Source organism: Acanthisitta chloris, unplaced genomic scaffold (assembly GCF_000695815.1).
Source record: "Acanthisitta chloris isolate BGI_N310 unplaced genomic scaffold, ASM69581v1 scaffold17464, whole genome shotgun sequence".
In the NCBI taxonomy this organism is placed as follows: Eukaryota; Metazoa; Chordata; class Aves; order Passeriformes; family Acanthisittidae; genus Acanthisitta; species Acanthisitta chloris.
In genome coordinates this window covers 2,803-15,731 of record NW_008670029.1, presented here as the reverse complement: position 1 = coordinate 15,731, position 12,929 = coordinate 2,803, and the positions used below count along the sequence as shown (strand labels likewise).

At 45.8% G+C, this 12,929-nt stretch overlaps 1 protein-coding gene across 1 annotated transcript in view; it reads right to left on the bottom strand.

Moving 5' to 3' along the window:
• The window catches only part of NCOA5 (nuclear receptor coactivator 5), a 14,631-nt gene extending 2,086 nt beyond the window's left edge, over nt 1–12,545 (bottom strand). The window contains exons 1-7 of the mRNA XM_009073535.1: nt 12,359–12,545; nt 11,747–11,854; nt 7,754–7,820; nt 3,962–4,303; nt 3,617–3,732; nt 3,362–3,488; nt 1,202–1,401 (exon numbers count right to left, since the gene is read on the bottom strand). Of these exons, the coding sequence (XP_009071783.1) occupies nt 1,202–1,401; nt 3,362–3,488; nt 3,617–3,732; nt 3,962–4,303; nt 7,754–7,820; nt 11,747–11,854; nt 12,359–12,521 (1,123 nt within the window). The 5' untranslated portion in view covers nt 12,522–12,545. The remainder of the gene's footprint in view (nt 1–1,201; nt 1,402–3,361; nt 3,489–3,616; nt 3,733–3,961; nt 4,304–7,753; nt 7,821–11,746; nt 11,855–12,358) is intronic.
• Nucleotides 12,546–12,929: the final 384 nt, after the last annotated feature.

Genomic DNA, 12,929 nt, shown 5'->3' with positions numbered 1-12,929 from the left:
TGCTGAACATCAAATCCTGCCAGCCTTTTCCTCCTAACAGGAAACTGGGGTTCATTTTAATGTTAGGTTTTGCACAGGTTGTGACAGAGTTCCCTGAATGTAATGTGCAGGGAAAGGTGGGTGCAAGTGAGCATACTTAATCTCTGGAAAGAGCTATACGTGAGCTAATGACTGGGGTTTCTATCAGATCTGATACAACAGCAGATCCAGTGCAGAAAAGCAGCTTTGGCCTCCTGCCAAAGGTTTAACAGGTGTTAAACCAAAGGAGTTAAGAGTTAAAACCAAGAGCAGAGGAAAGTCCAGTGACAGTGCCTGTGAGTTGTGTTTCTGCAGGATGTGAGGGAACACTCCTATCACATCTGCATCTGATGTTACAAGAAACTGAGTTTCTCCAGTCAGTGAGCACACACAGACCAGTGACTGTGCACTCAGACACTTCCTCACCCTGATGAACTCACAGAACATTACCTGGAAACACAATAAGGGAGAAATAACCTCTGAGAGCTCAACTGCAATCAAACCAGTCACTTGTGTAGACAGAGCACATGAAGAGGCCTATGATGAGAGCAAAGACTGCTTTCCCAGATCACATTCTGAAAAGGCATTTTTAATACCTACACCCACCCTCATGCAACAACCAAGTCACACCCCGAGATGGAAAGTGATGCGACAAGTGTAAATGGTGCTAAAACAGTGGAGCATATATACCCAATTACTTCATAGCTCTATCTTTTTATAACTCTTCCCAGTTTCATGAACAGATCTCTGCATTGACCAAACCTTTATTAAATCACATTTGGTTTTAAAATCTGTCCTGTAATTTGTCACATTCCAAACAGGCTCTCTTTGAGAGAAACAAGGGATAGACTGATACCAATGGGCTGGTATTACTCAGAAATCTCCCAGCCATTTCTAGCACTGGGGTCTGTGACTTGCCCTGAGACATGAAGGCTGGTGGTGTTAGGTGCCAAGAACACAGCTCAGATTCCCTCTTGGCAGGAATTAAGACAGTCCTTATGACAAGAGGCAAATAAAGCATTATGGAAGCTTCTAAATAATGCTATTCACATTTATGACATAGTGTCAAGTCATTAATAACTACTTCCGTGACACGCAAGGATGAACTTTGTCCTGTGGGATTCTGCTTGAAAGAAAGGTTCAGAGTGACCACACAGCTCTGAGACTACTGAGACCTCAGTACCTTGTGGGGTGCCAAACATGATGTTAACAGTGCAAGAGCGGTGAACTTGATGCTGCTGGGTGATGACAATGGCAAAAGGAGACCCTCCTCTGCTCACATCGTCCAGGGCTTGCGTCAGTGACATCTCTGTGTTGAGGAAGATCAGGTCCACTACCATGCCCAGATCCCGCACCTTCCGCCCCACTGACTCCGCGTACTCCCTACCACAAAGCAAAGCCAGCAGTTTAACAAGTCAGTCACATACAGAAACAGAACCCCTGGCACATTCACCCTCTCCACCATCTCGGATTCGCTTTTCTGATGACTTGCCAAACTTCCCGATGTTTACCAGAACAGTACTAAAGCAATCCCATTACAGCATTATAAAAGCCTTTATTCTGATCTGAATCACTCATTTCAGTTTAACCGAAATAAATTACAAACCAAGCATTAGCTGAGCTGAGAAACAAGAGTGTTTGCAAAGGGATTTTTGCCACTATAAATTTGTTTACATATAAACATGTTTACACTGAACTCATTAAGGGAGGAAATTTATGCTTGCTGAGGTCCAAGGGGCACATGGCTGAGCAGCCAATCTACAGAACTCAGTTACTCTTGTACTGTTCAGCCTCTCAACTGGTCAAACATGCCTCATCCCTTACTGTCCCACTCTCTTCTACTAGCTACTTTCTGCTCTAACCCATGGTCAACACAGCACCTCTGGATCCACTGCTCCTCTGTCCCCTGTCCTGCAGATTTCCCCTTCCAAGCACAAACCACAGCTTGCAAGGATGAGCTTAAAACTGCCAAGGGTTTTTTTAAGCTTACTATCCTCAGTACCAAGACTGCAATACTGGCTGCACATGCAGGCTCAGAAATTCAGTCTGCATGCACCCATACCTTGGGAAAGAAGGTCAATTTATTGTCTTTGGAGGCAAACACTGTAATGGTGACTAAACTGTCCCTTCTCCAACCAACTGTATTTTGAAGGGTTTCCAAGTACAACAACTGTGTATCTAAGGCATTCAGGAGTCACTTTTCAAGAGGTCTGTCACAGCTGACATCAATGCTTTAATACCCAAGTTACTAACATCTCCAGCTCTTAAGGTTTGTAGTCATTACAGACCAAAGCTGATCCTTTGGCACAAAAAAATTCTTCTTGCATCCATCACAATAATTTGTGGTCTATTAGAGTATCTTCCAAAGATTTTTAGCCACCAAGGGATAAAAGATCTAAAATTTCCTCTTAAGATTTCTTCCAATAGGTAATTAACTCCATTAGAAGCAAACCACAGAAGTTTATTTGCAGTTTCTCTGCTTCCCCTGTTCCCGTTTCCTGCTCTGTTCTAGCAGCAGATGAGGCGAGCGTCAGCTATCTCCTTCTGCCCCACAGGTAGAGCAAAGTTAAAGAAAAGCAACTCTTTATCTTTTCTCCAAAGGGCTAAGGAGACAGAGTTTTAACTTTCCCCCTGAAAAACATTTTCTTCAGACTCCAAGCCAGATCTATGATTTATTTCCATATTTGCTATTCTTTAGTATATTTAAATGTAAAGATACAGACATCAGACTGGTCTCTACAGCCCCCTCCTACTGTGCCAGGTGTACTCCCTGTTCCTGACACTGCACCCGCCCCGTGACCTCATTAAGTACTCAGACTGCCCTATGAGATCATCCTGGTTACTACTTACACCTGCTTTTTATACCATCCACAACTGCTTTCAGCAGTGATTTGTATTTCTTGTATACTAGACTAACAGCAATGACTGGTGTCTGGCCTAGGAACCAACCTGGCAGAACGAGCACTCTCCAATCCACCCTGACCCCTGTACTATCAGCTGGGTGGCACATACTCACAAGTGCCATATCATGCTAACCCAGGAATATTAAGTGCAGGCCCCTACAACCTGTCACGACAGTAGGCTGGTATGAAGAGTAGGTAGAAGAGTATCAGGAGAAGGTACAGCCATAGGCAACAAGGGGGAAATAAAAGCGAAGCACAAGATACAACTTTCCCATCTCATCAACATCTATTGCCAGAAGAGCAACAGGAGCTGTAGCTGAGGACTGTAAAGCCATGTTCCTCAAGAGCAACCCGTAAGACAAACAGCCTCGAGGCAGGACTAAGTTTAAATCCATTCTCTTCCATCATGCAATAAAAAATGGTTATAACTGATCTCTTACTTTGTCTGTTTGTTCACCACTATCACAGAACAATCCACAGGTCTCTCTGCATCAAAACGTCTCTTGATCTCCTCGTAGTACTGACGGTACAGCTCCTCCCGGCGCCGCTCCTCGCGCTTCAGGCGGTCTGAAACAAGCCACAGGGACAGAAGAGGAAGAAGAACCCTTTAGACCTGCTCAGAGGGGCACAGAACGCCACAAGCTCTGCACTGTAGCACCCCAGCACCCTCCTATTAGAGTTCTACAGGTACTCACCATCTGAATTCACCGGTGGTCTGTCAAAATGCTCTTTGTAGCGGTCGTAGTACGAGTCGTCCTTGCGCCTGTAGTAGTCCTCAATGCGCAGGTAACGGTCGTAAGCTTCATCTCGTCTGCAACATTCACAGAAGCACTAAAGGTTTCTGTGCTCCAGCACCATCTAAGGAAGTGACTTTGGCCAATGCACACACACACCTTCCCCAAGTTTCATTTTGATGTACCCACCCTCTCTCATGGGACACAAAGTAGGCACCCAACTGTCCCCACCACTCAAACCAGCACAGCCATCGCAGCAGAAACACCATAAAAAGGTGTTGGCAAACGCAATCTCACAGGGATTACCTGTACATTGGGTCCCTCATATCCCGCGGATCCCTCACATCCCGTGGGTTTCTCATATCCCGCGGATCCCTGTAGCGGTCGTACAGCGGCTCCCGTGGGTCGCGAAGATCTCTAACATCACGCGGGTCCCGCAAGTCCCTCGGATCCCTGATGTCCCGCGGGTCCCGCAGGTCCCGCGGGTCCCTGTGGTCTCTGGTGTCACGCATGTCCCGAGCTCGAATGTCTCGAGCGTCTCTGGCATCTCGCCCGTTCCTGCCATCCCTGGGGTCTCTCCGTGGGCTCCCCCGAAGAGGGGAGCGGTCGCGCCTGGCATCTCGGCCATCCCCGTAGGCATATGGCTCTCTGAGGAAAACACCAGGGAAATTCCGTTAGCCTGCTAACCACACGAGTACAGTTACCCCTAGATCTCTTACCTGAGGTGCCAAAGCCACACTTCTCTCAGCAGCCGAATCCTCCCTCCTATCCCAAAACAGCAAAAGTTGCCCAAAAATTGTATTTTTGAAGGAGTCTGGAGAAGGCTCTTAATGCTAACGTTCATCATAGCCAAACAAGACCCAGAAAACTCCTTAATGGAGCATCACTAGAAGTGTAGAGCATCTGTGGAAGACGTGAACAGGCACCTCAGAAACCATTTCAAGGCCTCTGTCCTCCAATGTCAGCCACAGATCATCAATCAAACACGTTGTGCAAATTCTTCGAGAGAATTCAGGGTGATGTAGGCTAATACCCACAAATAGGAGATAGCCAGGAGTGTTCAAGGGATCCATTGAATTCACTTGTCCATGACAGCAGAACACCTGAAATAATGTACTGTCATATGATTAAAAAAGGAGCTTGTGGTGACCAAAGACACTGCAGGTTTCACACTGTGGTTGGGTTTGTGCTGCTGACAGAAAGCAATGACAGGTACTGCCGTGTCCTGGATTTGAAGGATCGTTTCTGTAGAAAGCCAGTCTTGTGTTTATGATGCCCCATGTTAAGAGGGTACTAAACCCAACCAGAACCACATCCTCAGCTGCTGCAAGAGGCTTCTCTGTTGGATCTGAATGATCCATCTCATTCAGACTTTGTACTGCACTGTCTTCAGAGGCAAGGAAAAATAATGTTCCAGTCTTGATCTTTTCCCAGACAGTACGGTTTTTTCCAGGTCATATTGTTTTCCAGAAAAAAACATAATTTCACTGTAGTCAAAGCCAAACATTAAAAAAATCTTGCAGAGAAACTGCTGAGTTTCATGTGTTTGGAATGTTTTTTCCCCAAAATACCAACAACCATCAGGAAAAACCCAGCTTTTTCAATCTTTTTATTTCCCAAACTTGACAGACTTTTACAGTCCTCAACCAGCCTAATCTAGTTCATGAAAACAAACAGAAGTCTGTGTCCACTACAGTGCAGTCACATAGTGGTCACTGGGAGAGAACAGAGTCAGATGTGCCCAAGTTCAGTGTCAGCAGAGTGGGCAGTAATGAGATGGATGAGCAGAGCCTGTGCATGGACTTTGGTGTCAGACACCCAGCTGTGCTGGGGACACACAGGAATGGTGATGTTCTCTGTTTACATGGCAGATACAAACCAGATCTTGAGACAAGCTACAGAGCTGCCACCAAGAGCAAAAGTAGCCTTCTCCGGTAAGAGACACACTGTATTTGCAGATAAACAAATATAAACTCCCTCAGCCTCTTGGACATGCAAATCTGCTCTTTGTTTGTGATTTGCATTGAAACCACATCCCATGAGAGACATATCATGGTCCCCTTCCCCCCAGACCTGCAATGAACAATGGCAGAAGCTCAGGGGAAACTTCTGACTTGCTCTAATGGATGTTGAGTAACTCATCATTCCATAGCTGTAAGACTATTTAGCAAAACAGCCAGATGCAGGGGAATTGTTTGGCATATGACATTTATTCCAGCTGGAGTGGGGGTGACCAGAACAGGCCACATTTGTTATCCGCAGAGACAAAAAGATCCAGAACAAACAAAGCACAACTGCGACAGAAGTAGAGACGTGGCACAGGTAGGTCCTTTCTGCTCTTGCCCCCGCGTGGCTGCCCTGCTCAGGGGAGGCAGCAGCACAAATGCACTGCACTGTCTGCTTCCACACCTCAGTCACCACAGTCTGACTCCTGCAGTGGTGTCACTGGCTGCCTGCGCTTGCTCAGGACTCTGTACCGCTGGAGCAGTGCAGGGCTCTGCACCCTGTCAGCAGCAGCTGTTCTTCCCAGGTCACAACGTGGTCCACAGTCCATCATCACAGCCATGCCTGGGGTTTGATGACCGTGACCTCATGGCCATGGTGCTGCTTGGGACCCAGTGCTAGCCACAGGGGATGGCCGCAGTGTCTGCAGTGCCAGCTGGAATCCAGTGCCTGTCACAGCGGCACCTAAGCCGCTGTGGCAGCAGTCCAGCCCAGTCTGGTGCCCAAAGCACCACAGCTCACACCTCCAGTGCTCCTCAGGGCTGCGATATGTGCGTCTGCTCTTGCAGGCACACAGGATGACACAGGTTCCCGATGCCCATGGCATCGGTGCCTGCTGCTTGTCCCTCTGCAGCGCGGTCCAAGGACCGACGCTCACGGCACGGGCACCTGCCCCTCACCCTGCAGTGCTGTGTGGTGCCGTCGGTGGCACCAAGGGCAAAGATGTGCTATCAGCACCTGCTGCTTGTGTGCTCTCAGGGTCCTCATACCAGCATTGAGCACATCTGACACTACTGGGCCCAAGGCTTGCTTCATCTGGCACGGGAACCCCAGCTGTGTGCCCAAAGCACCTTCCAGGCCTGACACCCATGCACTGGCCTATGCTTGTGCATTTGGCCCTGTGCAGGGTAAGTGCAGCATATAAAAAACCTAGATGGTGCCAAGAATTACAGCTACTCATTCTCTATGCTCTTCATTTTTTTTGGTGTACATATCTTGTTAGTTGTGCTTTTTCCTCAGTTTTGGTAATTGACCAGGTCAAGTTAGCAGCGCACACAAGACACATGGGAGCTTGATTATCTTCAAGCCCAACAAGCACCTCTCCTTTGTGTGGAAAGCTTTACAGTACAGGCACTCAGGGTGGAAGCCTTACACCAAACTACACCACAGCACATCTTCATGCACTCCTGAGGAGTGCCGTGGAAAGGAAACTGAAGTTGTCTTCCTCTGACAGGTCAGCTTGAGTCTTCTCCCCTTGCTGGTGACTTCCCACACAGAGGAGGTGCAGGAGCTGCAGGTGCTGTGCCCACCAAGGGGTGGGAAACAGGAGAAGCTGGAGGGTACATGTCACTGACTGCCAGTGACAGAGAGGGCTGGCTCCAGGCACTGCCAACACGAGCACACACGCAGACAGGACTGTGCAAGAGATGTTTGCTCTGCCTTGTGCTTTGTTCAAGCGCTGTTTCCCAGTCTCATTTCAGCACTGAAAGCTTTCAGCATCAGAAGAGGAAAGACCCCAAAGTCCTTTGCAGCCCCTTGGTGTTCTCTAGATATGCTTTGGCTTCTCTGATCCTGGAGGCAGGAGCAAACATGAAGTGTACTCTTCCTCATAAATCTCTTACAGCCTGTGCTGCAAAACCTAACGCTTAGCTGCAGTAACAGCAGACACGAGGTTTCCCTCGTGCTTCCCAAGGTGTCAGAGCCAGAAGGGCTCTCAAGGTGAAGCAGCCACGTCCTGACTGTCTCTCTGGAGCATCTCTGCTGGGCTGGGGAGGTGGTGGTAGGGAAGAGACACAGACATTTAGCACAGGCCGCTGGGCTCGTGCCCCGAGGGCCTGACCTCCTACTATAACTCACTGCTTCCAGGTACTTTACCTTCGTGGTGGACTGGACCTTGATGAAGCCTTATTCATATTTCTTCTTTCCACTGCTTTATTAATATCTGTAAAGAATAATCAACCCATCTGTTCAATGCTATGAAACAAAAAAAAGATCATCAGCACAATTCAAATGAAAGCAACTTAAGCTCAACAACACCCAGATGGTGCAAGAAAATCCATTCAGCAGAGAGACATTGTCACTTTGACAATTTTTTATTAATTTTAGATAGTACAACATAAGGAAAATTTCATGGATTTCTCCAAATTCAGAATAGGGTGGACAGCTTGGGTGAAGTTTTAACCCTGTATGTTCAGGCCTACATCCAGACTCTTCATTCCCTAACAAAACCTCTTTCTTCTGCAGTCTATGAGCAAGCAGAAAACGACTCATGGACTCTAGGAGAAAAAGCAGAGCCTGAAAACCTCCGAGAAAGGAATGACGGCCAACACAGTCTTAAGTTCACAGCCAGTCCCGCTCAACAGAGCATGCTGCTACCCTTGTCAAAAACAATCCAAGGGCTCTCAAGTGGCACATGCAACTGCCTTCCAAGGGACTGCTGCAGCGTTAAGGTGCACAGCCCCCACCACTGAGACACAGGATCCAGGAGCCTGGAGCACAAGCTCCTTATGAAGTCAACATGGTGCATTCAAAGCACCACTATTAACATGATGCAAACTGAGGCAACAGATCAGAAATTTGAAAACTGGCTGGCTTTGGAGCACCTCCATGAAAAACACCATGGAGGTGAAACATAAAGAAGTAAGAGAGATAAAGAAACAGAGTCTTATCCTCAACCAGGAAAAGTGAAGTTGCCCAGAACTGGCAGGGACCCACACTGTCCTGCTGCGAAGAAACAAGGCCTCCCATGACAGCTGACTGGAGATGAAATAATGTACTGGACTGGGGCAAGAGCAAACAGAGTGACTTTGGAAGCTTCACTGAGAGCCTTTTAAGGAAAAGAACAAAACAAACCTAGGCCCTATCTGCTCCCTCAGAATCTATCAACAATTAGTATTTCTTGACTTATTTACATTAACTACTTTCAAAGCTCTTGCAAGAGAATAAACACGCCACAATGTCGTTAGGCAGACTCAGGCTTAGTATCTTCTGTAACTTCCCAAACTGTCCTTCGTTATTTTCAAGATGAAAATTAGAATTAAGGAATCGGGTCTAACTTTTGCTCTTGTTGTCAATCGAGCAGCAGTGTGTTCCCTTTCTGTGGGAGGAGAGAAGCAAGTGCCATCTGAACCTCAACTACAACGGCAGCGTAACAGCACCCACAGGACCCCAGAGCATCTCTCCAGGATCAAACACAGCTGCAGGGTCTACTGAAACTACAGCTGAAGGACATTTATTCTCTGCATAGTTTTACCATTAAAGATATGAAAACACTTATTTGCATTTGTGGAAACACTTGTAGAACACTACACTGGAGTCAAACTCTCCCAAAGCCTTTTACCTTACTGTGTTATTACCAATTATAGTTAATACTCAGACTGGTAACTGAAGTAACTGTTACTCTTTCATTTATTTTTAGTTGTTAATTTTTCCCCTTAAAGTGTTATCTTTAAGCAAGACACTAGCTGCTTTCTTTGGTTTAAGATTATTTTTATTTTCCATTTTAAGATGCCATTGCAGAAACCTATTATGATTTTACACTCAATACCATACATTACTTTCAGATTAAAAAAAAGTATTTAAATCCCACAAAAATATTTTACTAGAAGAAAAAAAACACCCCAAAACTTTGACAGGGATCCTTCTCTTGTGCAAAGTGAACAGATTTAATCACATTTTATTTAATGCCAACAGCATTTACAGGTTAAGTATTTGAACACTGACAAAACTTCAGGAAAAAACCCCAAACAAAAAGTCTTCTGTCCTATAGGATTTTGAGATGACAGGGCCACTGTAATCACACAGTGTAACCTTCTGAACAAACACAGGTGACAAGAGTTTCTGGAATCACACTCCTATCTCAAGTGCAGCAGTGGCATTGAACTAGAGCTTATCTTTTAGCAAAACATCCAATTCTAATTTAAAAGTCTTCCAGGCACAGGAACCACCACAGCTCCAATAAGTTACTCCGAAAGCCAATGACTCTGCTGTTAAAGAAAACTATTCCCATTTAAGGAACTGCCACATCTATGCATACTAGATTAAAACTCCAGGTCTGTACACACACAGATCACATCACTCCTTTCTGCTGAGGCTTTTGCTAGGGCTCCTTCTTTAACGCTAAACCTTTGCCAAGGTTTTCCAAGGCTTCTCCAGTTCAGCACTATCCTCTTTTGAACCAAGTATACCAGAACTGAGCACAATATTGCAGCAGCAAAACCCCACAGGTACCAAAACCTCCCTACTTGCACAGCTGTGTTTTGCACAGCCAAGGGCAACCAAAACACTCTGGCTGGTTGCTGATCTTCCCTTCTGGCTCAGCTGAAAGCTCAGGTCTGTCTGCATCCAGCCTAGAAGTCCAAGTCCTTTCACCATCAGTGGCTCAAACTTACTTCACTCTGTTTTTAAAGCACGGTTTGCATTTTTCTCTCCACTCATAAAAAAAAAGCACTGTATGGTCAGGAATCACTTTTTTCCAGACCACCACTCAAAGCAGTGAGAAATTGCATCTATGCTACACTGAGATTCAGGTGAAATCCATTTAACATCGTTGTTTTTAACTGTTCTAGTTTCTTATTTCATCAAACCATTTACAGCAATCTGTACAGCAACACTACCACTTCCAGCCACAGAGTTTGCAGGACCCTAGGAGTAAGCTTGACAGGACTTATTTTGATTGGCATTAATCAATTCCCTTCTCACAGAGTGCTGGGTCAAAGAAACCCTTTGTTTTCCAGGTGCTGATGCCAGGCTCACCCCATTTATGCTGCCTATTGGCACACCTGCAGCACTCCACTAGGTCCCTGGAAACTCCCTAGTTTTCCAAGGCTTGTGGAAAAACACCAGTAACAGCCTAGGCAGGTCTGCATTTCACTGAGACTCACAGATGTCAACTCCTTTGAGAGGTCTAGTTTTGGTAGCTGCAGTTTTACCTTTTTTGTTTTGCTACTGAAATGGAAATTACTTAATGTAACGAACCTTCTGCCTCTTCAAAAACAGAGAGCAGCAACATTAACTGGTCCTCTCTGGTTAGAAATGTTATCATTTCCAGTCAGTTACCCCTTACCTTCCATAACAGCCACAGTTGGTCCTATTTAAGCCTCTACACTTGGACAATGATTGACATTGCTTCCTCTTGTATCCTTCTACCCTCCCTGTCTATTTGCCTTCATTTCCATCTTCAGGCTCCTATTTGTTACTGTACACACACCTTCCCACAGGTTGCTATTTATTCCTCCTTTCATTCTTTTCTAAGTCAAACAGTTTCTCTTCAAAGAACGTCACATTAGCATAGGCTTACTTCAAAGTCATTTCTTCCCTTGCATTAAAAGATTACTCTTGGATTTCTAACCATCATTTCCGTTTAAGTTTGCTCCCTGCATATTTAGCAGAATTATCTTCATCTTTATGAAAATGTCCTTTTTAAAGCACCCAGTATTTATAGCACTGCTTAACAGGCTGGTTTCACATGTGCAAAAAAATCCCAGTTAAGATTACTTATCCAACCAGCTGCTAAGTGCTGTGACCAATTCCTCTGAGCATGCCAAGATGAAGCCCAGTTTTAGTTTACAAATGTTAATGAACTCTGTGCCAGACGTTTCAACCATCCCTTTCCAGGGCTCACTTGTTGCACAGGGTGACTGAGCTTCTCATATACACACAAGTTCAGAGTAAGACCCAGGCAGCAAGGTGAACCACACTGCAGGTGAAGCACACAGCAGTAACATACAGACTGAGAAAAAGCAATTGGAGACTAACCCCAGGCACATCTCACACCGCAACCTTTCCGGAGAGCTTTAGAACACAAGCAGCTCTGTCTCCCGAACGCATGCTGGGGTCAGGAGGAGAGCACGGAGCAGTTTTCCTTACCTAATCTATACCCTTTATAAAGACGACCCTTCTCACCGTCCAGAGCGGCCTGGACATCTTCTAGACGGTCATACTGCACGAACCCATAGCCATGGTACATGCTGAGGGCTGCAAGAGTTAACAGCAGGGCAAGACGGGTTACAACCAGACAGAGCTACCCCACCCCGGCCGTGGCTAACCCCACCAGGGCAACTCCCAAAGGGGCTCTGCCCAGAATCCACTAAGTAAGTTTCCTGGGAAAAATCAAATCTGCCAGGAGCAAAATGCAGAGCTCAAAGACTCTGATCAACTTCCTTCTGACAAGGCAGTTACCAAAATACAGCCCATGAAGTGACCAAGATTTGATTAAGAGGCTATGAAGTCACTTGAAAGAGCGTTGTAACAGCACACTGTGACCCCAAAAGCTGATACATTCACATTACATTTGAGCTGTACCAAAGGAATCACTTTTTCAGAGAAAATGCAAGCAGGGAAAATTACCATTAAAAGGTCACTTTTTAGGAACAACATTAGTCACTCCTCTCATCATCATCAAACAGCATTTGACAAGCATGAAAGTGATATTTCTCACTGAAATCCCAGCCACAAAAAGGCATAAGATAATATACTAACCCCTGATTTTGCCATATTTTGAAAATATCTCTTCCATTTCTTCACGAGTCATGTGGTCTGTGGGCAAATTGCCGACAAAAAGTCTTCTCTCTAAATCCTGAGGATTGGTGCTGTTAGTGAAGTCGCTCTGTTTGATGCTATTGCTCTTGCGTCCTCGAGCCATTTTGCTTTCGTTCCAAATCCAACTCTTCGCAAAAAAGAGAAACGGCCACGCATATCATTTCAATCCATGACATTCAAATTAAACTGGAACAAGATTAAACTTAACAGCTTTGCAGACTAGAAGCCAACTGGGTCTGCTTGACGCAAACTTCACTCCAGAGAAATCTTAATAGGTGGGACACAAAGGTCTGGCAAAAATGTACAGCACAGCGTTTTGGTTGAGCTTTTCTGTAACACCAAAAAGGTAGCAAACAATGTCCCGGGCTGCCGTGTGGGGGTATCCATGGTATGTATTCTATTATCATCTCCACAAGCTGTTAAGGCAGGTGGGGCAGTGATCGTTATCACCTTGTCCCTCCCTCAGGGCAATCCTGATGGTTCCCCCAGGGGGCTGTCAAGGACCCATGCA